This window comes from Cornus florida, unplaced genomic scaffold (genome assembly GCF_030987335.1).
Source record: "Cornus florida cultivar Cherokee Brave unplaced genomic scaffold, ASM3098733v1 CherokeeBrave_3.0.0_Hap2_Chr08, whole genome shotgun sequence".
NCBI classification, from domain to species: domain Eukaryota; kingdom Viridiplantae; phylum Streptophyta; class Magnoliopsida; order Cornales; family Cornaceae; genus Cornus; species Cornus florida.
Window position 1 is genome coordinate 6,856,754 of NW_026775578.1, and position 27,801 is coordinate 6,884,554.

The window sequence follows — 27,801 nt, forward strand, 5'->3', positions numbered from 1 at the left end:
GCTCGTCAGCGAGCTAAAATTTATTTATTTATTATTATTTTATTACAAGAGGACTTAGAACGGCCAAGTGGCCCAAAATTAAGGCACAAGGCCCAACTAGTATCATCACATAAGCCCATGGGACAGATTTCGAAAGAAGGATACACCTCTAAAAACATATAAAATAAAAGGAAACGACAAAAAATGGCGTAGCTGCATTAAATCAGATTAATGGAATGCCTTTTGCCAAAAAAAAAAAAAAAAAAAAAAAAAATGAATAAAACTAGTTCAAGGACAAAAAAATCATCTTTCTTCGCCTACTTTTTATTTTTAATTTTTTTTTATATACAAAAAAAATTGAGAAAAAGAAAAGTTATTGGGAACTAGCTTATAAATAAATTTTATAAATCATTAATGAATTATTAGGAAATTCATTTTTCATATTTTTATTTACTTGTAAATTAACATATACAGAGATATATCAAAATAAACATATAAATGGAATATTTCTATGGAATTACTCGGAGAAATTCAATATCATCACAAACAACATGAATTGAAATAAGAATTACAGTTCCATCCATCTATTCTCTTCCTAACATATATATTTATGTGTGTGTGTGTGTGTGTGTATATATATATATATATGCTTTATATAATTAAATCATTTAAATTTATTTTGTCTTAAAAATAGACAAAATAAAAGAGGAGCTTTTTCAAACCTTTCATTTTTCATATTTTGATTTACTTGTAAATTAACTAAAGAGATGTAGCAAAATAAAAGAATAGATGGAATCACTCATCAAATAGAAAATCAATACTATTCCATCCATCTATTCTCTTCAGTATATTTTTATATACTACTAGTATGTCATAACAGCTAATTCGTTAAAATTTTTTTTTCTTGTTAATGTTCTATATTTTCTCTCTCAAGTGAAACACATCCAATTGCATTTTGAAATTTAGTAGTAACAAAAAAGAAAAATAAAAAATTATATATTCAAATTACATTAAAAAAAATAATTATTCCGGAATAAATCACGTACAGAATTTCTCTTATAAATTGGGCCTCACATCGACTTTTAAAACCCGAACCGCCTTGGTAAATTGGGCCCCACATCACGTATCAGGGCTTGAAAACCGTAACAGCCTTTTTCTATTTCTCAAATTGAGCCTCACATCACGTATCAGGGCTTGAAAACCCTAACAGCCTTTTTCTATTTCTCAAATTGGGCCTCACATCACGCTTCAGGACTTGAAAAACCCTCCTTTCTCTGCTTCAATTTGGGCCTCTCCCAAACGACGAAGCCCACCCAAAGGAAAATTATCGACTCAAAATTTCATTAGCCCTACCCGGCGGTCAATTCCCGCCGACGTTACCGTTTGTATTTCTCAGAGAAAATGGCCTTCCGGCGATTGAAAGAAATTTCTAGGGTTTTGCCCCAACTTTACTCAGGTGAAATCACGGACTTATTATTTTTCAATCAAATTGTTGTGTCTTCCTTATTACTACGTCTGAAGTTGATGATAATTTTTGTGGAATTTCAGTTCTATTTTCTCCATAAAAACCTATATTTCCGTTTGGTTACTCAGAAAGCACGGAAAAGAACGTACATTAAACCTTCGACTGAACTGTCCACATTAGTTGCTTGCAGCGGAGGCCGCAGGGTTTTTGATAATTCAATCTATTACAGTAGTTTCTTTTTACTTTCTTGTGTTTTCTGACTAACCAAACGAAGCATAATTTTTGCGAGTTTCTTTTTCTTTCTTTTGTTTTTTTCTGAGCGAATCGGATCATAAGTTTGAGATTATTAAGTTATTGTAGTCTTGTCAAGCAGACTAATTATATTTTATGCTCTATTTTGTTTCTTTTTTGGTTCTCGGAGAGTTCTTGAATCTTTTGTTCAAGTTTATTAATTAAAGCGTTAGTTCTTTATTTATTGTTTTTGAAATCCAAAAAAAAAAAAAAAAATTTGAAATGTCAACACAATGTGACAATGGTTTGGATTTGCAGGAAGTAATTTGCAACCCTTTTTGTGCTTCTTTTCTTGTTAGGTCATAGTTATCAACTATCAAGACAATATTTCAACTTACTCGCCTCACATTTGAACCCTTCACCTCAAATATGGTCAAACATCCACAGAAATCTTTTAGAGAGAGGTTGTCATGCTCAGAGGTAATAATCAAATTTCCTCTTCTACTCGAGACACTGATTTTAGTTTATTTGTACAATCTTATACTGTTTATCCCGTTTCACTTGTAAGTTGTAATAGAGCATTATTTTACATAATTAGGCTGTTATTTGTGGATTGCTAATAGTCAAGGTTGTAGAATTGTTTGGCAAACGAAACCACTTGGTGAAGTCTATTTTTAGTAGTGGAGAGAGTAATGTTCGGTCGTTAGACTTGTGACGTTTAAATGTTTAGATGTTACTAGTTTGAACTTGCATCTTTTTCTATTTCAGATCTTGGTAGCAGTCCTAACTTACCAATGACAGTCTCTTTCAGGTTTTCAACTGTATCAGAACCATCACATGAGCCTTTTCCTAGAAGTGATCTATTGTCTTTCATTGAATCTGCTTTAGATGAGCCTGAAGGTAAATTGGATTCATTTGTTCAGGGTAATCAGTTTTTGTACTTGCTTAAGAGAAACTGGCATATGCGTATAATCACATGCCAATTCTTTTAGTGGTATAAATATGCCTGCACGCCTTTTCCTTATTTATTGAATAATCATGCTTTTTGCTTGTTGAAATCTTTTATTTTTTATTTTTTTATTTCCAATCTAGTATTGCCCATCCCCAGAGGTCTTGTTAACCTAAGCAAACTATGTTATCTATTCAACAGTACTTTATTTCTCAATTTTCCTTTTGGCTCTATTCTTCTTCTTTTTCTCTTCTAAAAATTTTCAAAGTAGGGATATATCTCTTAGAAGGAAAATAATTTAGAAATGCATGGGAAGGTTTAAAGCACGAAAAAGAAGGGTAAACACCCTTTTGAGCAAATAATGGCATCCCAAGATGTTTTCTTTTGGCATATCCCTATACATTAGAAGACTGAAATACAGGAATGGGGAAGGAGATTGTAGAAACCATAGGCACTCCACAAGTTGGAAGGAAGTTTCTACTCCAGAATTTCTTTGAATCCTCTCTTTCCACAAGCACCACCGTTAGCACTTGAGATCCTCCAAAGAAGGCGGACTTTAGCCCCCCATGCCTTGGCAAACTTCTAATCAGAGACAGAACATATTAGGAACCACCTCTTCCTTTATAATCCAGGGTTGAATACCCTATAGAAGAGGATGAGATAACAACGAAGAAGAAGGTAGTGAGTGCCTACTGCTTGCACATAACATCTCTGTTAGGCAGAGCCATGTCTTTCAGACCAGTTTATCTTTTTATGTGATTTTTTCTTTTATTTATTATTATTATTTTTCCCTCTCTCTCTTTTTCTCTCTCTGTAGTCTATATAGGCAGCAAAGCAACCTTGAAGGGTACTTGAGCTTCCCAAATAAGTTCTTATAGGGATCAAATACTCCTCAGCCACCATTATTGCCTTGAAAAACTAGCATAATGAGAATTTATACATATTGGAAATCTCCCACATGCCCCTTTTCATCAAGGTTCCGCACTCTAAGAGTGTATAATCAATTGTAAGGGTTAATCTTGCTATATTGACTTACAATTAATCACTTATCATCCTCTTATTTAATTTTCTCAATGATCAAATGAGTATTTGGAGCATTAGAAAATGATTTTTTTTTTTTTTTTGTAAAAAGTTTGCAGTATCTGATTATTTCGTTGATTCAATTTTGTGCATGCTCGTATAAATTCAACTTATAGTGTGATTGTATCTGTGTTTCCTGGTCTATTGATTGAATCATGAAGCAGTATGCTGCTCCTGCGGCAGCCAACATGATGGTAATATGAATTGAGATGCTTATGCAACTAATTCCTCACTCCTTCCACCATTTTAAATTTTTATAAAAGTTTGAAATGAATGTACAGGCCCTTATCATTGTTGGTTGAATAAAACCAAGGATAGCAAGGAACTCTCTAGGATAGATGGAGTCTTCTTGGTTCTTGCTGGTGCATTCCTTGAGGATTCTCTAAAATCAGATCGTGACCCTGTCATTATGTTTGAAAAAGTAAAATCACTTCAGCAGAGGTAGAAGAATGTTGTATATGGGTTACTATTAACTTTTTAAGTTCAAATGATTTTAATGTCCAATAGAACAGGTAGATCACCTTGTGCTTGTTTCTTTTGTGGCTATAGGTATCCTTCTCTCCATGTTATGGGTTTTCAGTCTGGCAGTTCAATTCTCTCTGATGCTGTTCATTCTCGTCTACTCCAGATAACCATGATGGAATATATTACGTTTCCCATTTTGCTGTCTAACAAGAATTTCGCCGAGGTAAGGTATAAATCATTGATTTACATTCTCGAAATACGGTGATCATGAATGAGTATATTAGATGCATCACAGGATATTGTCATGACAGAATAATACCTGATATTTCAGTACTGATTATGTTACATCAAAATACTACCTTACCTTCAGATAGCAGTTTAATAGCCTTCTGAACGTGTCTATCATTGATCTGGAAAAAAAAAAAATTTGCTTTTTGTCAACTATATATAACAAACTTAATATTTTTGGATTAGAAAATTATGATCCTGAAAACGAATTAGGTGTTTTCATCTGTTGTTTATTTGAAGTTGGAACAGCTCTCTCTTCGAATACAAATATTTATCTCTCTCACATGTCATTGTTTGGGTCAGTTGTAAAAGCTCGGCTGTCAAGCATTCAATGTAGGTTCGAGTGTGAAGGCAGTCACATTGTACAAATAATCCCAAAAGTCAGGTCTATACCCAATTTGTTGCTCCCAATTCTCTCTAGCGAGAGGAACCCTTACTTGGTAATGACCTTGTCTAAAATAACTGAAACTGTTTATGAACAATTTGGGTTGGCTCATTCTTTTGCTCGTCAAGCTCATTTTTTAAGTAAACAAGCCCCATTTATGTTTTTCCTTTTTTACTTCCCTGTTGTTCTTTTTTAAATTATTGATTTAAGTTTTTTTTCCTGGTATTAGTTAATTTGTGATTTTGCAATGCCCTGTGTATTATCAGAATCTAATTTAGTGGTGTTTGAGATTTGTTTGTTAGCCCCAATATGAATTAAAGTAGTTATTCTCTTTTCTCTGAATCTCAGTCTAAAAAAGATTGGTTCTCTTATTTTTCTGGAAGTTGGTTTGTTTTGCGTAGCTGAGCCGAGGATTATACAAATCCGATTGATCCGAGCTTACTAAGTTTAGTTGAGCTTGGGACTTGTTCGAGCTGAGTTCAAAATTGGTAATTGTTAGTTGAGCCACGCCCAGACACTCATATTATATGGTCATTAGCAGCCGTACACATATTTTCTCCTCATTCTATGTGTTGTTTATGTATCCTCCATTATTATATTAATATCAATGATGTGCATAGTGATATTTGAAGTCCTCTTTGTGAAACACAAGTTGTATTGTTTGAGTTACATTAATTGTGCTATATTTCACTATCAAATTATAATTTGAATTTGCCTAAGTTAATTCTTTTATGCATCAAGTGATATTCACTGTTGATGCTTTTAAGTACAGTTGACTAGCGTCAAGCTCATCTGAGGTTCTTCGGCTGTGTTTCCACCAGACAAGTGTGAAGCTTTAGGATGTCATGTGTACTGTGAGGTGCCTTTGGGGGTGACTTCCCAATGGTGCGGCACTTAATCAGGTGCCCTTGAGGCAAGCATTCACCTTATCTTAAGTATTCACTTTTTCAAACAGGCATTACTCATTAACCCTTTGAGTCGGCCTTGCTTCAGTGAGGAGCATCTATCCTTAGTTTGAGCTTTTGTTCTGGGTGCAGTAATTCACTCTTAGGATGGGTAGAGTCGTTAATATAAATCATGGCATCCCCGCAAATGAGACACCTTATTAGTGACCTGTGTGGCAGTCTCTTATTGGTCCATGCAAGAAAGCATATTTTGATGGCTTACATAAATTCATGGATAAAATTTTTAACAAAGCCTCAATCTGTACTTCTTGAGGTCGTCATGAATTAATAATGTAGAACAAGAAGGGTAATTTTCAGATCCAATTTGGCGGGTTGTGCTTCCTTCTAATGCAACTCATCTAACACTTTGAAGCATTGTAGAAGCAGTAGTGCTGGCTATAACTTTTTCCCACATAATGTTCTTTAGTTATTTGTAACTTGGTATTCTCTTGATGTCCTCTCTTGCATATGGCATCACACTTCTGAAAAGGTTTATTATATGATATATCACTGTATGCATACACAAACATATGCATACAACAACAACCACCAAGCCGTTTTCCCAACTACTTGGGCTCGGCTACATGAATCCTTTGTTTCCATTCTGCTCTATCTAAGGCCATATCCTAAGTCAAACCACACGGTATCATATTCTTCCTTACCAACTCTACCCATGTTAACTTTGGTCTTTCTCTTCCCCTAGTATTACCCTCAATGTGGACTATGTCACCCTTTCTAACTGGTTTGTGCACAAACATATGCATATGTGGATAAATAACTTTTGATAATATCAACCAGGTCTTATGTTCTGATATTGAGCCATAAACAGCACGACTAGGTATCAAAGTTAATTCTGCTGTGTGCAACTTTGAAATGCTTATATTCTTTATCACTCGTTGCTCAGTTACTGTCTAACTTATTATGTTGGTTTTGGTTTTCTGCTTTAAAACATGTTGCTAGTATTTTTATTAGGTGTTCTTATTTTCATTACTTTATCTTTTACGTATTTAGATGACAGATGGGGCATGTTACATTTTATTTAAAGGTTTCAAGAATTCTTTACATTACCATGAGTGGGACGTGGATCTTGGAACTATTGACAAAGGTATGATGATTTTCCTTTTTGTCATGTTGATAAAGTTCTTTTAGCAACAATGTAAACATCAGAGATGTTGTTGAACCGTGAACTCTTTGGCCTTTCTACATGAACATTAAAGAATGCTTCCTTTCTTTTGATTTAAATATGGGACTGACTGAGAAAAAGTCGTTGAAGGAATGAAATAGAAAAGTGAATAGCTAAAGAAGAATGGAGATATTAAATCATCAGTGAATGTGTTGCAGTATGCCTAGACTGACTAGAAGATTTGAGAAATTTCAGTTGATAAAAAAGCTCCTACCAGAAAAGAATAACAATTGCCGTTCTTTTACATCTTTCTTTTTTTTTTTTTTTTTTGATAAGTGCCGTTCTTTTACATCTTTTTGGATAAAAAAATTCATTATTCAATGTTTTATGGAGATTCAAGAGTTTTGAGTTTGGATAGGAAGTCTAACCAAAGTTGGGAAGAATAATGAAGTCACAATAACCTTTTGAAAAAAAATAATGAAGTCACAATATGCCATAAGTACACCATATTTACCTCTGAATAGGAGGATTTGGTATTGAGTCAAGAAGATCCGCACAATATACATTCAGTATTTAGTAGTAGTTCCCTTCCTTTGTTTAATATGCATATAGGGAATTTTGAGGTCGGAGAAATTTGAGATAAGACGAGATATAGCTAGTTGACACAGTTTCTCCATGTGCTCCAATAGCCAGTGATTGCACTTGCAACGTGGTTTAGGTAGAATTTGTTGCTAGGATGTGGGAAGATAAAGAAGGATGTTGATTAAGGTGAGGAGGATGGTGCGAGAGTAGTGAGAGATTTCATCTTAGCTTGTGATTTGATAAATTATGGCCTTATAATGGCAAGCTGAAAGTATTGTCTAACAGACACCAAATAGTTTGACATTTATTGTATTATATTTAGGGGACATCCCTTTTTGGTTTGTTTGGTATTGTTTGGCAAGTCTTTGTATAACATGCTGCCACTTGGCAATGTAAGGAATGAGTGAAATTAGCTGTGATGATGATGTGGAAATTGAATGCTAAAAAGAAGAGATACCATGAGGTAGAGAGTGCAATTGGTCTCTGTGACAATATCTCTGTCTCTCTTTCTCTCTCCCCCAACCCCAACATCTCTGCATTTGAATCTAGGACAGCATATGTAAGTTGCTTTTGGTTAATAGTACTTCTTTTCTGTATTTGATTTGCACAGTTCAGTTATTTATGATGCATTTTAAAATTTTATGATAAGTTTATTTACTTATTTTAAGAGCTGGAAAATTGTTTTGTTAGTTATGTTACTTATGTACCTGAGTTAAAATAATGTCGTGATACACAGCCATCAAGAATTTAAATGTTCAGCACAATGAGAATCCCAAGTTGGTGAATAATTTGAAAAGCACATGGATGAAGCAAACTGAAGTCATCAAAGAACCACATGCTTATTCTTCCTTGCGGAACATGCTTCTTTACTTCCCAGGTATAGATTACATGTACATGGATTGCTTATAATTGCATATATTTTTACAAGTTACCATATAAGTTTTCTTGTGCTACTCAAGGTTTTCAATTTCCATACACCTTCAGATTTCCATTTTCTCTTGAGCAACAAAAAAAGAATTATAATTAGAAAATATACTCTAGGGATCCAGCAAATATTAGCTTCTAAAGAATTATGTAAAATTTCATCATAAAGTTACTGTAAATTCTCGAACTAAATGTTATAATCTCCCTTCACTATGCCCAAATCGCCCTCAACTGTGCGATTTTTTTAATCTTATAGAAGAAGCTTTGCTTACTCTCTCTAAGAGTGCACAAATATCTGCCTTAATTGCGAAACCAGTCCCAACTGGTCCAGAGTAGACCAGAATTATATTATTCCTAGTGTTAAATATCTGAATGCCCTCAATTCCTAATTTCCCTGGGTTGCCAAGAGAATATTATTTTGAATTAATCTTTTGATGGTCGTTTTCCAAAACTACGACCAGCTAATGCAGGCAATGTATGAGGGATCCATTTTTTTTTTTTCCAGGTTTGTGACATGTTTAATGTCTCTTTGATTCCATTAAGAATATGGTGATCTTTATCATATGTTGCCCTTGGTCCCTGACTCCCTACAAATGTGGTGTCCTTTTCTTGGGCAGTGGTAAGGGATAAAGGCCTAAGGTGGATAAGATTAGTAGAAGCGTCCATCTTAATTTATTGCTGAGTAGTGGATCATTTATATCACTGTCAAGTGTCAGGGATCTATGGGCACTCATCTACTTTATCTTTGGGGGTTCAGAATGTTGCCTTAAATTAGTTTGGCTTGCTTTGGTTTGGTTGACTAGTGCCAGAAACCAGAGAAATATAAATGTTCAAAGGGGTGTGGATTTCTTTTTTTCTTTGATTAAAAAAAATGATCTTGGTGGTTCAAATGATCAAAGGCATAACATACCAAATTGATCCTGTTCTTTTATACGCCAGACAAAATTTAATACTGTCTAATTTTGTAAATTTTACAATTGAGGCATAACAACCATTTCTGCTGGTTCAAGCTTAACCTATATGGAGGATATGAACAGAAACCTGTTTTATGATAGTGGATAAGTTAATTCCAATGGCCATTTGAAAAGATTATATTTGTTATCTCAATGGTTTGTTTTATTAAATTATGCTTTTGATCTTTAAACTCGAAAGTAAATGCCTCAAGCTTTTTAGGTTCTGCGTTTTATCACTCAATTTTTATGCAGTGTTTGACTTATAATTTAGCTCTTTAACGAATCGTCATCCTTTATCACAGGCTGCATCTCTGTTGATGAAAGTGGAAATCGCATTTTCCTCTCTGACATCAATCACCATCGAATTATCATATTTGATGGCAATGGCAAGATTTTGGACTGTGTAAGTATGGATGTTATATTGCTGCGAATTACATTCAAATGGCCCTTAAAATTTTATATTAATTTATTATTGTAACATAAAATGAAGGGGGGGGGGGGGGGGGGGGGGGACTATTTTGTCCATGCTAAATCTTGTTTTTATGTCAGATCGGTTCTTCCCCAGGTTTTGAGGATGGAGAGTTTGAATCTGCTAAGATAGTGCGCCCTGCTGGTTCTTTCTATGATGCTGCTGAAGGTTACCTGTATTTTGTGGACTCAGAGGTATGTGCCTGGAAGTTTTTTGCGTTATGGCTTGTTTGATGATGCCTTTACCTTTCCTTTCATTTGAATTTTGATGTATACAAGTAGATTTAGTCTTAATTTTCTAATTTTGACATATCTCATATGCACCTTTATTAATACAAGTGTTTTTATGTCAAGCTTGCCGCATGTCTAGTTGTTTGGCAGACACTAGGTATTGGAGAGAAGAAATTGAGATTTTTCCGGTTATATGAAATGAAAGCTTTACATTGGAGAACAAGGGAGTATCAAATATGAAACCAAAAAAAAAAAAAATAGATAATAAAAAATAAAAAAACTTTAAGACGGTTAAAGCTTAGGGTACCTACATTTTCCTTAGTGAATTTATTTACCTAAACTCACATTTCTTAGCTCTTTGTGATAGAAACCATAGTCGTAGGAGGCAAATGCTGTTGCAGCTGCAAATGATCCTATAGCCATAAATTGAATTGCCCAAATTTTTATTTGCATTTCAGATGTAGAGAAGTACTATCATTGAAGATAAAAAAACCACCAGAAGTTTTTTGAAGAAACGTGCAAACTGTGTCTAGGCTCTTTCATTTTTGTCAAATCTTGTGTACGATAAATTTTCCTTTCCCCATTAAATGGGAAGTTATAGGCTTTTCAAAACATCATACCTATAGTTTTATACATATTGAGATTCATTAAAAATGTGATATGTGGTAAAATTGAAGAGAAGATTCTTAGTATGACCTAGACTACTAGAATCTGAGAGCCAAGACATGTGTTTGAGGTCCCACGTTATAAAGAATCCGAAGAACAAATATTTTGCATGGGTTGCATAGTTGTTCTTATGTGTGAATGGCTTTACTAGTTTGGTGAATCGATTGGTGTTGCTATAGTAGTAGAGAGCTTAATTTTGATATCTAGAATGCTGGAAATATACAAGCCACTTGCTTAAAGACAAAAAAATGGGAGCTTAGAGGTTGTTTGAATATGTTAGAATTTCATAGCTTAATACTAGGTGAATATTTGTGAGTTGTGATGCATTATGAAGAAGTGGCAAAAAAATGCCCATTATGCAAGCCGCATGCTCAAATAAATCTCTATATGCCTTCTTGCTAGTGTTCCTAGAGCTCTCATGATTCACTTCTCTAATTGGTAAGCATGCTTAGGTTCATATTTTAATGATGGGAATCATACAACGATTAATTTTAAGAAAAGAAAAAAAATGGACTATAAATTTCAATTTACATTTGCATTTGAGTTATATAAGTATATAAGAAAAAGCCCGAGTACTAAATTTTTTTGTAACTGCAATCAGTAATTCTGTTCTGCGGGACTACAACTTGTATACACTGTTGCCCAAGTGACTCAGCCGCGATCATTAGACATAATTGAGTATCTGTGGAGCTGTTATTTTGTTAAATTAACGATCAACTAAATGCATTTATTAAGATGAGCTGTATGAGTAATTTAGAATTACTTGTAGACTTTAAATTTGTTAATATTCTGTTACATGTGTTTGATTATTATTATTATTATTATTTTATTACTTGAATTTCTTGGAATATTCTTCTTCACGCTCCTTTTGTGGTTCTTCTTTGTCATCCCTCCCCCCCCACCCCCCCAAAAATACATTTGTTTATATTGAAGATTTAAAGAGATAAATAAAACAAGTAGAACACACAGATATTATGTGGTTTAGCCACTAAGGCATGCATCCACGGCACAAAGAACCCAAAGGGCTACATCACTTTTATAATACTCTCTCAATTCATATACAATACAATGGTGGAGGCTCCTTTATGTATGAGAAGAAATTATGAGAATGGAAAGAGGTAGAAAATAGGGAAATAAGGAGGATTTTTTTCCACTGATTCTTCTATAACATCAAATCTTCAATAATAGGAAACAACATCAATTACTGAAAGATTTTCCTCCACTAATTTCTCCGTTAAATCTTCAATACTCCCCCCTCAAGTTGGAGCATGAATGCCCAACTTTCCATTGAGATGACGAGCAACAAGTGTGAATGATGATGAGAGAAGACGAAGAACAATGCTACCGAACACACCGACAACCCAAACAAGTGAACAAAAAACTACCGGAGACACGGCAAAGGCGAGAACGATGCTACCGAACACACAGATAGCCCAAACAAGTCGATAAAAACTGTCGGAGACACGGCAAAGACGAAGACAATGCTACCGAACACACCAGCAACCCAAAGAAGTCAATAAAAACTGCCGGAGACACGGCAAAGGCAAAGAACATTACTACCGAACAAATTGGCAGCCCAAACAAGTCACAAAGCACCGAGAAACCCTTGGCAACATTTCAGATGCTAAGGGAATAGCCTAAAATAGGGGTCCGAACCTAGGAGGAGAAATTAGGCTCTGATACCATGTTGTAAACCATAAAACGGAAGCGAAGAGATAAATAAAACAAGTGGAACAGACAGATATGACGTGGTTCAGCTACTAGGGCCTACATCCACGGCACAAAGAGCCCAAAAGGCTACATCACTTTTATAATACTCTCTCAATTCATATACAATACAATGGTGGAGGCTCCTTTATATAGGAGAAAGACATTATGAGAATGGAAAGAGATAGAAAATAGGAAACAAGGAGGATTTTTCTCCACTGATTCCTCTATAACATTAAATCTTCAATAATAGGAAACAACATCAATTACTAAAAAAATTTCCTCCACTGATTTCTCCATTAAATCTTCAATACTCTCCCTCAAGTTGGAGCATGAATGCCCAACTTGCCATTGAGATGACGAGCAACACGTGTGAATGATGAAGAGAGAAGACGAAGAACAATGCTACCGAACACATCGACAACCCAAACAAGTGAACAAAAAACTACCGGAGACATGGCAAAGGCGAGGATAATGCTACCAAACACACCAACAACCCAAACAAGTCAATAAAAACTGCTGAAGACACGGCAAAGACGAAGACAATGCTACCAAACACACCGGCAGCCCAAAGAAGTCAATAAAAACTGCTTGAGACACGACAAAGGCAAATAACATTAGTGCCGAACAAACCGACAGCCCAAACAATTCACAATGCACCGAGAAACCTTGGCAACATTTCAGATGCTAAGGGAATACCCCAAAATAGGGTCCGAACTTAGGAAGAGAAATTAGGCTTTGATACCATGTTGTAAACCATAAAATGGAAGCAAAGAAATAAATAAAACAAGTAGAACACACAGATATTACGTGTTTCAGTCACTAGGGCCTGCATCCACGGCACAAAGAGCCCAAAGGGCTACATCACTTTTATAACTCTTTCTCAATTCATATACAATACAATGGTGGAGGCTCCTTTATATAGGAGAAGACATTATGAGAATGGAAAGAGATAGAAAATAGGAAACAAGGAGGATTTTTGTCCACTGATTCCCCTATAACATCAAATCTTCAATGATAGGAAACAACATCAATTAGTGAAAGATTTTCCTCCACTGATTTCTCCATTAAATCTTCAATAGTTTAGGTATCATTACCGCATACCAGCACGAGCAAATTTTTTGCATTGATTTATGCAAGTATTTCCCCCTTTTTATTTTTTGATCTTAAAATTTGGAAAAAAGGAGGTGCTGGGACACTTTTTGTTATGATGTTGCTATATCTGCTATTACTTCTCTTATTTTTAATATCTTCCAATAATTAATTCTACATTTATTTTGTAACTTGTGTTCATATCCGACTGAAGAACCATGCCATCAGGAGGGCTGATATGAAGAAGAGGGTTTTGGAGACACTCTATCCAATCGACAATGCTAGTAAGAAAAGTGATTCTCTTTGGAGCTGGATCATGGATAAGCTTTCGATGAAGAGAGACGTTGACATAAAGTCTGATGAATTGAACTCAGAATCTTTTTTGTTTCCTTGGCATCTGATGAAATCATTGGATGATAATCTCTTTATTCTTAACCGTAGGTAAGAGTCATTTTAATTTTTCTCCTGGATAGTACAGAACAAATGCTTCTTTCTTTTTGCTCTAGCTTCACCCCTTATTAGTTGTCTCATAAAGTCACATTATATCATCAGAACTTGTTTGTTTTCCTTTATGTTCGATTACAATAGTGTATTGTTATCCTAATTTGATTGAGGAACTCCTGCCCCAAGACGGCACCCGTAGCATAGTCGGAAGCATCACACATAATCTCAAATGGTAATGACCATTTTGGAGGTTGCATGATGCATCAATGTCAAAAATGATCATTACCAAAAGCACTGTGGTAACCAGACATCCTGTGAGAGTTGGGGTAGCTAATCCCCCATTAAAAAGGTCTAGTGACATAATAGAATATTAATATACTTCTTATATTTGATTGAATATTGTTCGTAAATACACCTCTGGCAGTAAGTGGAAGTGAAGTGTTCCAAAGTAACTGAAAGCTTTCATTAATATCGAATTTTTATTGATTAAATCAGGGAAATAAGAAACGGGCCTTTGGAGAAGAAGAGAGTATCTTTATATGTTTGTGTCTGTGGGTGTCTGTGTCTGGTTATGGACATGGATGTACAACTATAGGATGATAGACGTTCTAGAAGAGGGTCAGGGTTAAAATAAAGAAGCCTTTTGAGCAAATAATTGCAAAAACAAAGATAATGAATATAATTAACATAACCATAGGTTCATCCTTTTTCATTCCTAGAGAGCCCCAGTCAGTGTCCAAATGGGGTGGGGATAACTTTCGTCCCATCTTGTTCCAAGAGAGTCCCAATAAGTGTCTGAATGAGTTGGAGTATGCACGCCTGCCAGAGTGCCGCGATTGGGTGGAGATGTCAACAAGCCAAAGGAGAATATGCATAGGTCCCCTATCCTGTATAAATCCTGTTGGCCATATGAGATGGAAAAACTGAGAAATCTTCCTCCATTCCCCCCACCCCCTCCTCTTCCCCCTTCTCATTCTGCTTTCTTTGCTCTTCTTATTTTTAGGCTCTTTAATAGGATGTTGGAGGGTATACAAAATGGAAAAAAAGAAAATTCTGTTTTTCTTCCTTTTCTTCTTTATTCTTATTCTTTCTTTTTTGGTTTTCAACAACTAACACATTCTTTTTGAGTATGTTTCTTCAATTTCTCTAGTCTTCTATTTACTAGATTCTTATTGTAACTCAAATACAACTGCACAAGCCAAAATCCTATACCCTCGGGCAATCCACAAAAGATAAAAGTATCTTCATAGATTTGCAGTTCCTCTCATGAAACCAAAAGAATAAAGAACTAATCACAGACTACGCCCACCTAAGGAAGAGGTGCCAGAGTGGTGTGGCAACTGAAGCACTCTTCATGTCCACCTTGCTGGAAAGTTGTAGTAGTATGCTGTACTTTAAGATTCTTTAAAAGTGCTCAAGAGAAGGGTTGAAGGTCCTTGGATAGTCCAATACAGGTCAAGTAGATGGTCACTTTGTGTAATTTTTTGAGATGGAAGAGCAATTACGTTTGTGTCAGATGGAATAACTCGATCTACCAAGTAAGCCTTATATTCTGCACCTTTTTTCTGTTTTGTTTTTGTCTTTTTGACTAAAGCCATTCAAATTGTATGCTATGGTATATATGCTTGAACTGTTTACTCTTTTCAACTCATTGATGTGATAAAGCCATTCAATACTCCTTTTGATATATACCATCATCAGCATCATCATCCTTGCCTTTATCTCAGACAATTGGGGTCGGTCACATGAATTCTTTTTTTCCATTTTAATCTAATACACCTCTTGTCTCCTATTATATTTAATTTTTTAGATTCCTTTTTAGATGAATTCATCTACGTGAGTTCTGGCCAGTGTCGTTGTCTCTTACCATCTATGCAAATTAATCTTCCGTTTCTAACTGTTACATTGACGGGCTACGTTTTATGTGTCCATACCACCTAAGCGTACTCTCTCTCTCTCTCTCTCTCTCTCTTCTTCTTTTTTTTTTTTTTTTTTCATAAATAGGTGCTTTTCTTAAACTCTCCTCAATTTTATTAGTAAATCTACTTTTCTTATTCACTTCATCTCAATATTCTGATACTCCTTTAGATATTATATGTATAGAAGGTTAAGACATCAAGCGTTATTTTCTACTTTACTTTTTTTTTCTTCTGTAAAATATTTTCTACTTTAGTAGTTGCTGAAATTTATAATCCTTTTTTTTTGTGCTTCAATATTTTGGTAGAAAGTGAGAAGGGAAGAGAGCTAATTTTTTTAGTGTGAAGTAGTTCTCATAGGAATCTGTTTAGAGAAGGATGAACTAAAATATCCTACTATTTCTGGATGTAAATTGTGTTTTCACATGATAAACATCAACAGATGGGGATCATTGTTTGGTGCAATTGTTAAAACTTAGACTGATAAGTGTAACGATATGAGATCGAGGGTGAAAGCAGCCACTTCGCACAAAGTAATGACAAATATTAGGTTCATCTCCAGTCTTCCCCTGCAACACCCCGCATAGATGGGACCAACACTAGATAAGGACTTTTATTTTACTCGGCACTTGTGACAATCTGATTTTCAAATCTGTTATTTGGAGTTTGCTTATTTTTCTGAATGAGGAATATGTGGCCTCTAGTATAGTAGATGAGTCTTCAATCTTCATACTATATGTGTGCCAGAATATAGTTTGTGTTTCAACAAGGATTGCCTATTATCTGTTGTACATATTTCTCTGTAGACATTATGGATCTGTTTGGATGAATCCAGGAATAAAACAAATCCTCAAATTAGTCAGGTATAGGCCTTAAGCAAGCAGGGCTCGGTAACTAATCCCCTTTTCATTTCTCGTTTCGATAACATAGTTCATTGTTACTGGTGGCACATCTAAATTCTTGTTAAAATTTAAAATGAGTGTCAAATATCAGCAGTTTATTTCAAATCTAAATGGAACCTTGGAAAGTTTCTCCAAAGATGATCGAGTTAAAAACTTCAATGATTTTCCAGTTCCCAATTAACAAATCTAAAATTAAAGAGAGCGGACAATCTTGAATGCACCAAATTGTGATGCCAGTATCCATTCCTATGGTCCATTATAGGTACCAACCATATAAATTTAGTTTCCGCAAATATTATTTCAATGAAATTCCAGTTCCCATTAACAAATCTAAAATCAAAGAGAGAAGACAATCTTGAATGCACCAAATTGTATTGCCAGTATCAGTTCCTATGGTCCATTATAGGTACCAACCATATAAATTTCTAAACTGAACTTGTGATTTCAGTATCGATCTGTATCTCCAATGTCTATCTCTATTGTATCAACATGGCTTTAGAGTTGCTATCATCGATTTGTTTATGTGCAGCTTTGAGACGTTATGGATTATGGATTTGGTTTCGGGGGTTATTAAAGAAGTGGTTAAAGGTTTGCTCTATCCTTTAGGTGGTTTATTGTTCTCTGTTTTAGTTTTTTCAAGTGTTAACCTATTGATTTCCCAAAGGGTTTCCGAAGATATCGGAGTTCTGTGGACAGATGATACTGGAGAAGACCTCCCTATTGAAGCAGATGCCTTGTGATTGGTTGCAACAGCAATCTAATACTATTTATTCATTCGAGAGAATTCAGTATGCTGGTCTAATGTCATCTTTAGCAGCCTTTCAGGATTATATTATCATTTGTGATACAGGTACCAGGGCTTTTAATGGATGCAATGCTTTTTATTTCTATAGTCTAGATATAAGTTCATCGAATGAGATTCATTTTGTGATAAGTGTTTTTGTGAAGTTTGTCAGACAGTTTTGAAATTCAATAGAGAATCTGGATCAATTTCAAGCTTTCACTTATCAAACTTTGGGATCCTTGGACTACCTTATTGGGTGTCCTCCTCTTTGGAGAGAGTATACGCTGCGTAAGTATATTTTCTTTTTGAAAGGGATGTTGGTGTAACATAATTTCCTTTTAACCCGTTAAATTTCATTAACTTTTCGAACCTCCGCTGATGTTTACAGTGGCAATGTATTGTCGGGAGTTCACGCAGATCATGTTCAATGCTTCAGCTTGTTGCCAGGTAATTTTGTTGTCTACGATGTAACATCATTGGATTGCTTATCAATTATATAAACACATTTCAGCTTTTGAAATTGTTTCACTAATTCTGTTTGAATATCTCTATAAGTAATTTCTACTCATCTTTATCTGTTTAGTGTTTGATAATTAGAATCAATTCTCCCTTGCTTCCGCTTTACTTATTGAAAATTTTAGTTTCCAAGATTTCTTTGAGAGTAATATAATGACGCAAAGTAGAGAATCTATCATCTAAACATGCAGCAACTATAGTGTTTTCTGTATTTTTGTTTATTTGCTTATTTAGTTTTATCGTCTCTGAGACTTCTTTCATGCACCAATCTAGGTTGGCTTTCATTTCGGTGCTGGGACAGATGTTAGGTTTGGAATTCCAAAATTCTTGAAGTAAAACCTTACTCCCTTTTGTAATACCTTATAAAGTAAAAAATAATAACAATAATAATAAGATCAATGTTTGGTTTGAACAAGATGATATGCTGGCTGTTGGCTGACCATGTCAAACTAACCACAGCACCATAATATATATGTGTACCGGGACCTTGTTATTGATCCATTCTGCCCGTATAAATGAATTAGAGGAAAGAACTGTGTTACCTCTATAAAAGGCAGAAAATAATAATAAAATCAATGGTTGGTTTGAAATACGGCTGGACAAAACTGCTGAAATCCTAACATAAAAATGCATTGTGTAAGAATTCATAGTTTTCTCTTCTTCTTCTTCCTTTTTTTCTCCTTTCCTTTGTTTTGGCGAAGTAAATGAAAAAGGAGGATAGAATAATAAGAAATTACACTTTGATTTTATATAATATAAGAATGGAAATAGTCCTTTTTGTTGTTGCTTTTAAAACAAGAATTTTTGTTTTCAAATAAGATAAATCATTATCTTTTATCTGTTGAAACAAAAAAGGGCCCGGCTAGATGGTAACGGGCTACGGGCATTCCAAATATTTTTCTTGTTATCTGAGCCTAACAAACATTGGATGCAGCCTCATAGATGGTAACGGTTTTGACGATCCCTGCTTTTGTCTTGTCAACAGGAAATATTGACATACAATTGAATGTAGATATCCCTGAAGACACTGAGCTTGTTGAACCCTTGCAAGAAGGTTGTGTATGGTGCCAGGCTAGAGGTGCTGCTGCTGAACTCTCAGGAACAGAGAGCAGAGTGGCATCCTCTGAGAAGGTGTCTACCTTATCAAGCATTTAACCAAATTTCACATAGTTTACTTTAAAAAAGAATGGAAAAGAAAAACCAAAAAATTATTCAAATATGGAACCTTGTTAAATTATTTTAATATTTCTAGTAGCTTAGAGATTGGCCTTTGGGTGTTTGCAGGTTGGTGTTTCCCAACAGTGGTATGATGATTTGGATAACCTTGCCTTCTCGGCACCAGAAGTAGAATTGATCTCTGAAGAGGAGAAAACCACAACTTCTGATGGAAACTTAAAAGAAGGGAGAGTTTGCATCGATTGTGCCGTCAATACAAGTCCAGGGACAAGTGAGGTAACTTGTTCAAATGCATATTTCTTTTAATTGTTGGTTTCATTTTTCAAAACCGACACTGAGATATTCCAAATATGTTTTGGTCGGATTAGTTCACACTGAAATGGAGCAAAAAATGATCAATATACAATCGTCAATCTTGGTCAAGTAATATTGTTACGACAAACTCAGCGAACCCAAGCAACAATCACGAAACACGACAAAAAAGTCACACACCACACACAAAGAACACAAAGATTTATACGTGGTTCAGCAAAGCTTATGTCCACGGTGGAGATCCAGCGTAAGTCTTCACAATGTTTAAAATCGGAGATTACGATTTTCAGATAATTCACTCCAAACCCTAAGCGCCTTTATATGTCGGGTTACAAGAGAGTACTAATTAGGGCCCATGACCCATAAGCAAAAACGGGTCCAAAATTTTCCTCTGGGCCAAGCCCACGAACCCCCATGGCATCTGATGGATTGTTGGATCGTAAACGGGCCGCTACGCAACCCGGCACCAATTTCAGGCCACAACATCACAAATACCAATGGGATGCTTGATTATGTGATTGGATGCTTATCATAGATATTTTCAGGATTTTGAGTTGGATTCTGTTCATCCCCATGTTGGATTATATCTGATAAAGCAATCTCTGATAGCCATCATTTTAAAAATGAACTGGCCATTAAGAAAAACTATTGCTGCACAACCCTTGGAGTAAGTTCCTTGAAAAGTAGAACGAATTATTAATTTTTTTAATAAGTAATATTTCATTGAAGAGCTCTCAAATGGGGAGAGCATCTACAAAAAACAAAACTCAGAACCCTATGCCCTCAAGCCATCCACAACAGATGATAGATCCTCTAAAGATTTACCTATCTCCCATTAGACCAAAAAATAAAGAATTAAGTACATAGTATTTCAACAACCTCCTATGAGACTCCTCCCCATCGAAATGCGTTCTATTTCTTTCCTTCCACAAGGACCACAATAAGCACAAGGGATTCACTCTCCAAGCATCTCTAACTTGGGATCCCACCAAGCAACCTCTTCAAACCTCAAGCAAGCTTTTCGCGGAAGCTGGCATGACCTGCTGAATCCCAAAAATTGTACAAAGCATGGACCAACCGTCTCTAGCCACGGGCCAATGCAAAAGAAGGTGATTCACCATCTTCATCTCTCTTGCACATACAACACCAGTTGACACTCAAAAATGATCTGGCGCCTCTTCCTTAGGTCGTCAATCGTCAATATCTTTCCGAGAGTTGCCGTCCAACTAGACCGAATTGTTTTGGAACAGTTCATCTTTTGCCATTTGAACTAGGTGACTACGTCCTTTATACTATTTGGTCTCATGAATAGGGATGTTTCTAACCCCAGGGGGTTGGCTTGGAAAGGTTACTGAAATCCACCAAATTCCTTACCAATTAAGGTTAAAGAGTCTAAAAGCTACTTGAATGAATCAAATTCATTATTCAAGTTTTCATGGCTAACTTTGTAGATCACCCTTCATTTCATTTTATTTACCTCATTAACCATCCAAAAAATGCTTAATTGAGAACCCAACCGAAAAGATAAGAGCATGGTTCTTTTCTACTTGGTGGTACGCCAAAGGCTACTCTATCAAAGATCTTTTGATAATAGCAAAAAAAAAGTTTCCAAATCATCTTTTACCTTTAGGTCCAGATTGTTGGTTATTTTATATAATTGAGTTTAGGCTTTGTCAATTTTTAAATGAACTAGATTGATCTGAAGTGCCATAGGAAAATATATCATTTGTCGCTATGTTGTATACACTAATCCTGTGTGTGTGGAGCACGTTTTTCAAAGAGGTTAGTAAAAAGCTATAACATCTTTTATTGGATACCATTGCCCACCTGAATTCCTTGTAAAGAAACTCAAATGTAAGAAGTAGTATGTGTTCTTGCAATCCTTTATTGATGGTTTTGAATTGTCCAGGATGAAGATGATCTTACGATCCAAAAAATTGATCTATATCTCACAAAAATTCCTCGAGGGTAGAATCCTTATAACATAGCATGAATTCTGGGTTCCTGTTTCTATCGATTCTACTGACTGCTTTTACAATGTTATTCTTGTGTGCCATTTTTCCCAAGTAGGGGTCTGGAGGTCTAAGTAATATTTGGAATAGAAAAGGATACCCACTTAAATGTCCTAAATAACACAATTTTGTCCTATTTTTCTCATTTTGACTTTGCAAAGACTTCTTGTCTGTTTGTAATTGCTTAGCGACTATTTCATTGCATTCCTTATTGGAATAGCATAACTTTGATTTTGTTTCCTTTCCCTCTTTTTTAAACTTTATTTTTGGTTGATTATTTTTATGAGATATAATGGAGAAGGGGACATAATTTTGTTTTAGAAAGACTTCTCAAATATTCACGTCAATCTGACTCTCGCTCCCTCATTAAGATCAGTACACCAACCCCAACCACCACCAACCCCCCCCCCCCCCCCGGCCCCGCCGGCTCTCTCTCTCCGTATTTGCTATAGTCTTTCATGGCCAAGTGGTTCAAAAAAATATAATCAAAATTGTTAAGAAGAATTTTTGGAAGTTTGAGTGGTCCAAGTACTTGTTTATTATTCAATAATTTCCATGGGTTTAAACCAACCATTTGGGCATATATTGTTAGATATTTGAGTGCGATTTGAATACACTCCATCGATTCAATATAGGATCAACATCCTTGCTTAAATTTAAGCATTTTTAACCATTTGAGCATATATTGTAAGATATAAGCATATTTTTTTTTTTGGTTGTAATATTGAAATACCTAAAGGGCTTACATTAGAAAAGGACCTTTTATTTAATTTTTGCAATATTTGATGACTTAAAAACTAGATAAATTGTTGAAATCTCGAACCTTTTGTCAAAAGAAAATTGTTTTTTTACATTCGGCATGCTAGGTTTTATGGGTATCATATGTTTGATATAATTCTAAATATTGTCATTTCAATTATGTTTCTCACCCAGGTTGTGGTTTATGTGGCTCTGTATTTAAAAAAGGACCTAAAGGGCTTACATTAGAAAAGGACCTTTTATTTAATATTTCAATATTTGATGACTTAAAAACTAGATAAATTGTTGAAATCTCGAACCTTTTGTCAAAAGAAAATTGCTTTTTTACATTCAGCATGCTAGGTTTTATGGGTATCATATGTTTGATATAATTCTAAATATTATCATTTCAATTATGTTTCTCACCCAGGTTGTGGTTTACGTGGCTCTGTATTTAAAACTGAAGAGAAATCAAAATTCAGTTGAAGGCAGTAAAGAGAAAAATGCAGCAAGGATAGCAGATATTTTGAACCCAAAGAGAAATGCAGAGGTGGGAACGGATCCATGCGTTGAGTTGTTGTTGAAATCAAACAGCTATCTGGGAGACTTTGTTATCATGAAACCTCTACTTGTGAAGCTAAAGTTTGATTGCCGTGATCACCCTAAAGCAGCAGATAATTCGAAAGAAATCATTTTAACAGAGTCCTCCATTGAGGTCAATGTATCTCTAGATTAACTTATATTTTTAGTGCGGTAGGTATAACTGTATTCTTATATTGTTGTACAAGCCTCTCTTCATTTTTGCTGATAAATTTTATATATATATAAAATATTCCAATTCAGACGAATGAGTATTAGGTTTTTATTCCTAACGAAAGCTGGGTGGTTCGTAAAGTCGGATTAAATTGATTACAATTTACAGGTGTTATTATGGTTAGTTTGTACATTTTGCTGCCTGCATTGACATGTCTATAACTGGAATGCAGGTTTATTTATTTATGCTGGTTTGATCTATGAACTAAGCTTCTGCATGTTTAATATGTTGTGACACGAAGGAAGGTTTGATAAAAGTGGTGATGGGACATTCAATTTGAATAAGTAGTGCTTCTCTCTGTGAAGCCAACCTAGTCAGTTCGATCGAATTGCAGTTAGCCAAAATAATTTTGCCATCAACCATCTCTGGTCAAAGGTCAAAAATCCCATCCGATCATGAACTTTGGGATGTGGAAGCCTATGGAAGTATGCGGAGATCTCAGCTTTAAAACTAAGGTGCAATGGAAATGAAAAGCAAGGATAAGATTATGAGAGTAAAGAAATTAAATGAGAGATATAGTTCACCACTTATCATGTTTGGTTAATTAATAAAGAAAAAAAAAAATGATATTAATCATATTTGGAGGAAGAAAGGAAAGGAAGGTATTAAGAATGTTTTTTTATAAAAAAAATGGTATTATAATTAATTTATTACCATACTTTTTTTCATAAATTTAGATGCTATTTGATAAAACTGAAAATTAAGCATTGAAAATTTGATATTAATAAAAAAATTAATAAAATATCTAACATTTTCTTCCCTTTGCATTTCTTCCCATTTTTAGAATGTTAACAAAACCGACACATCCTATATAATTTGTTTCTTTCCAAATTACTAGTTTCCTTTCTTTTCCTTTAAAAATTCATACCAAAGATTATATTTGGTTTCCTCCATTACCTTCTTTTCTTTTCCTTCCAATATCCAATTTGTTTCAAACCATCACATAAGAATTATTTACATATCCTTTGGTTCTCTCCATGGTTTACATATAACTTCAATATATATATATATGTATATACACATACAACATACACTGTGTTTAAGCAAAATCTAGAACTAAACGATTATAGTTGTCGGTGCCCATTTGCTTCCAAAAAGAAATTTGAGTGACGGTTTCTCTTTTCGGCTCTAAAAAAGAAAGTTAATTATGCCACGGACAGTGCTAGACTTTACGAAAAAATATTCAAAATTGTATCACAAATGATAAATATGATGTCCTATTTCTCCACCCCAACACTCATCTTTTTTAGGTTAGTTTCTCTCTCTCAATATTCTGTTTCCAAAATTATAAAGATCAGTAGCCTTCCTCTACAATAGTCTATCACATATCTCAGTATTGAAACCCATCAAAATTGTCCGGGCTCCTCTACATGTGCATAAGATAATTCTCCATGACTAATTTCTTTTATAGGATGCAGCAGAGATACAAACATGATCATAAATTTTAGAGTTATAATTTCATACCAGTACATAAAAATTATTTACATATCTTTCAATTTATCCATGATTAATTATACATAATTTCAATATATATATATATATATATATAGACACCACACACACTTTGTTTAACTAAAATTCTATAACTGTTCTTCCAAAAGGAAATCAAAGAAATGATCCAAGAAAAATAAAATTTGCTCTCAAAAGAAAATTTGAGTGAGGGTCTCTCTCTCTCTAAAGAAAAGTTAATAATTATAAAAAATACTTCGAAATCATTTTCTTTATGCCACGTCTCATTATTATTGATAAAATCATAAAAGTACTTCTCTATGCGATCGATTCATTCATACAGTCATTTTTATTCATTTTAGATATTAAATACTTCAAAAACAAAAAAATTCAAACTTGTATTTAGAAGTCGAGTTATAGATATAAGAAAGGTGCACAAAAATTAGGGGATGATATTAGGAGATTTGAGGTTTGATGCAAGACAGGACTTGATAGAATTAAAAAATGCAGTGACTACTTCAACGGTAATGAAAATGAAACACGTTATGATATACGAAATTTGTACTACGTTAGGAGAAGCAAAAGTTGCATCAGTTTCACCATTCAAGAAGAAAGGAGTGCAAGAATGAACAGACATGCTTGGTTCCTCAAACTCGGCCTCACCACAAACCCCACAATTGTAACTCGACTCATCAACGATTACGTTTATTACCCAACTCCGAGCTTATTAAGTCAGGCACACCAACTGTTTGATGAAGTTCCCTCCAAAGACACACCTCTATGGAACTCTCTCATCTCCGCCTACACTCGCTTCAACCACCCTCACAAAGCTCTCCAACTATTCTCTCTCATGATCCACCAACACCACCCCACCTCCCAACCCAACCACTTTGTCTTCGCCACCGTTGCCCGCGCCATCGCTTCTTACCCAGAAAAACTTCAATTGGGTCTAGCCATCCACGCCCACGTAACCAAATCCGGATTTATACCCAACAATGTCGTTCTTGAGACTGCTCTCTTGCATATGTATTCAAAATGTTGTCTTGTGAATCGTGCAAGGAAGTTGTTTGATGAAATGCCACATAGAAATTGGGTTGCTTGGAATGCAATGATGGCTTGTTATGTCCAGAATGGGATGGAATTTCGTGGGTTGGAGTTATTTTATCGGATGAAGTGTTGTGAATTAAACATGCCCAATGAATTTATTGTTACGACTGTATTAGCGGGTTGTGTGTGGGCACAAGATTTAATTTTCGGTTTGCAAGTCCATGGGTACGCCATTGTTAGTGGGTTTGAGTCGAATTGTGTGAAGCTGATCAGTAACATGTACTTTCACTGTGGGGATGTGTCTTCTGCCGAGAGAATTCTGAATGGAGTGGAAGGGAATGCCACTTCGAAACTTATAATGATAAGAGGTTATGCTTTTAATCAAAGATACCAACATGTGATGAACTATGTTGCTTCTGAGAATGACATTGCCAGACTTTTTGAAGTGGATTATACAATCATTTTGCCTCTTTTGACTGCATGTGCAAAGCTCTGTTTACTCAAAGTTGGAAAGCAACTTCACGGTCTCTTTATTACTTCATCTAGTTTTTATCATAGCTGTGACACGTTGGAAGATGGTGCAATTATCGGAAGTGCTTTAATTGATATGTACATTAAGTGTGGTAATTTTGGTGAAGCTCGAAAAGTTTTTCATACTTGGCTGACTGCACAACACATTTTCCTTTGGAATTCAATGATTTCAGGTTATATATATAATAATTTGATTGAAGATGCTAGGATTTTGTTTGAAGAAATGCCAGAGAAAAATGTAGTTTCTTGGACAAGCATTATTTCAGGGTATGTGCAGAATGGTATGCCACAAGAAGGTTTAAATTTACTAGTCAAAATGTATTCTAATGAGGATAGGCTTAGGGTGGAAGGAAACTGCTTGACAATTGTGGTAGGTCTTGCAGCATGTAGGGATTTGACAGATTTGGAAAGGGGAAAACAGCTCCATTCGAAACTCATTCGAACACTGACAAATGCGGATATCAATAACGTGGCTGTAGGAACAGCTTTGGTTGACTTGTATTCTAAATCAGGTAATTTGAAATATGCACAAACCGCGTTTGATTTGATGTTGGAGAAAAATGTGGCTGCATGGACTTCTATCATTACCTGCTACGCTGTTCATGGATTTGGATTTCGAGCGCTAGAAATTTTCCAACAGATGATGGAAATGGACGTTGAACCAAATGAGGTGACATTTGTGTCTGTATTAAATGCTTGTAGCCACTGTGGTTTGGTAGGTGAAGGTTTGCAGTACTTTAAGTTGATGAGAGAGAAATATAAGTTAATCCCGGAAGAAGATCACTACACATGTTTGATCGATATGTTGGGACGTGTTGGAAGGCTCGAGGATGCGTGGTGCTTGCTGGAAGAGATTGAGGACCTAGAAATGAGCAAAGGATGCTCTACTGGTACCGTTTGGACCGCAATGCTTGGTGCATGTAAATTGCATGGGAATGTGGAATTGGGAAGGAGAGTAGCTAAGAAGATGCTAGAAAGTGAGAAAGAAGACACTACAACTTATGTTACTCTTTCTAGTGTTTATGCGGCTGCAGGGATGTGGAATGAAGCATATGGAGTAAGAGAGAGTTGGAGGAAAGTTGATAATGTAAACAGAAAGCCTGGCCTTAGCCGCATCTGCACAGACCTGTTAGTTTCTTGATCTTGATTCCTCAAACATTTTGGTTGAAGAACTTGCTCTGTTGGCATGGATTATTCAAGTGTGAAGACATGATCTTTGGAGGAGGATCCATAAACAGAATCAAAGGTAAGTTGGATTATCTCAACCACCCAAAAGATGATCATTCTGGGCCAATGGTCTTGGCGCCCGCATCCTCTGCTGTAGTGGTGCTATAATTTGTCAATACATTAATTCCGTTTTTCAAAACATTTACTTGTACATAGGTTGATTTTCAGCACGGTACTGTACAGGATCTGGGCTCGTAGTCTTAACAAACTCTTCCCGAGGTTCAAATGTATATTTTCATTCAAGGCCTTAAATGGTAATGGAGAAATTTTTATTTTTTTTATTTTTTATTTTTTTCTATTCCTTCTACTGGTAGGTCCTCCTACTCGCACACACCCACTGTTGTCCTACAATGCCTTGCTTTGGTTGTAGAAGGTGAGCCAGTAAGGCATCGAACACTTTC

At 35.2% G+C, this 27,801-nt stretch overlaps 2 protein-coding genes across 3 annotated transcripts; both read left to right on the forward strand.

Annotated features, from left to right (window-relative positions):
* Positions 1–1,344: 1,344 nt before the first annotated feature.
* On the forward strand, positions 1,345–23,260 carry LOC132269124 (uncharacterized). 2 transcript variants are annotated; one of them, XM_059770173.1, is made up of 17 exons: positions 1,345–1,435; positions 2,035–2,155; positions 2,487–2,575; positions 3,986–4,145; positions 4,254–4,392; positions 6,798–6,891; positions 8,228–8,368; positions 9,671–9,771; positions 9,918–10,031; positions 13,747–13,973; positions 17,324–17,382; positions 17,459–17,644; positions 17,743–17,866; positions 17,967–18,025; positions 19,080–19,225; positions 19,379–19,546; positions 22,763–23,260. In XM_059770173.1, the coding sequence occupies exons 1-17, from the start codon at positions 1,381–1,383 to the stop codon at positions 23,066–23,068; spliced, it is 2,289 nt and encodes a 762-aa protein (XP_059626156.1). In that variant the 5' UTR covers positions 1,345–1,380; the 3' UTR covers positions 23,069–23,260. The 2 variants fall into 2 exon arrangements, with proteins under 2 accessions (XP_059626156.1, XP_059626157.1); XM_059770174.1 differs by lacking the exon at positions 1,345–1,435 and having other exon boundaries at positions 2,477–2,575.
* A 1,960-nt stretch (positions 23,261–25,220) lies between these two features.
* On the forward strand, positions 25,221–27,314 carry LOC132269642 (pentatricopeptide repeat-containing protein At2g13600-like). The gene has a single exon (XM_059770892.1). It carries the CDS (start codon positions 25,221–25,223, stop codon positions 27,312–27,314), a length of 2,094 nt encoding a protein of 697 aa, XP_059626875.1.
* The last annotated feature ends 487 nt before the right edge of the window (positions 27,315–27,801 follow it).

What these genes read in the sequence shown, in the direction of transcription:
- LOC132269124 (XM_059770173.1), top strand. Translation starts at nt 1,381, where the DNA reads ATGGCCTTCCGGCGATTGAAAGAAATTTCTAGGGTTTTGCCCCAACTT. An exon ending in CTCTTTATTCTTAACCGTAG is followed by an intron (nt 13,974 to 17,323) that starts GTAAGAGTCATT and finishes GTTTATGTGCAG; the next exon opens with CTTTGAGACGTTATGGATTA. An exon ending in GAGTGGCATCCTCTGAGAAG is followed by an intron (nt 19,226 to 19,378) that starts GTGTCTACCTTA and finishes GGGTGTTTGCAG; the next exon opens with GTTGGTGTTTCCCAACAGTG.
- LOC132269642 (XM_059770892.1), top strand. Translation starts at nt 25,221, where the DNA reads ATGAACAGACATGCTTGGTTCCTCAAACTCGGCCTCACCACAAACCCC.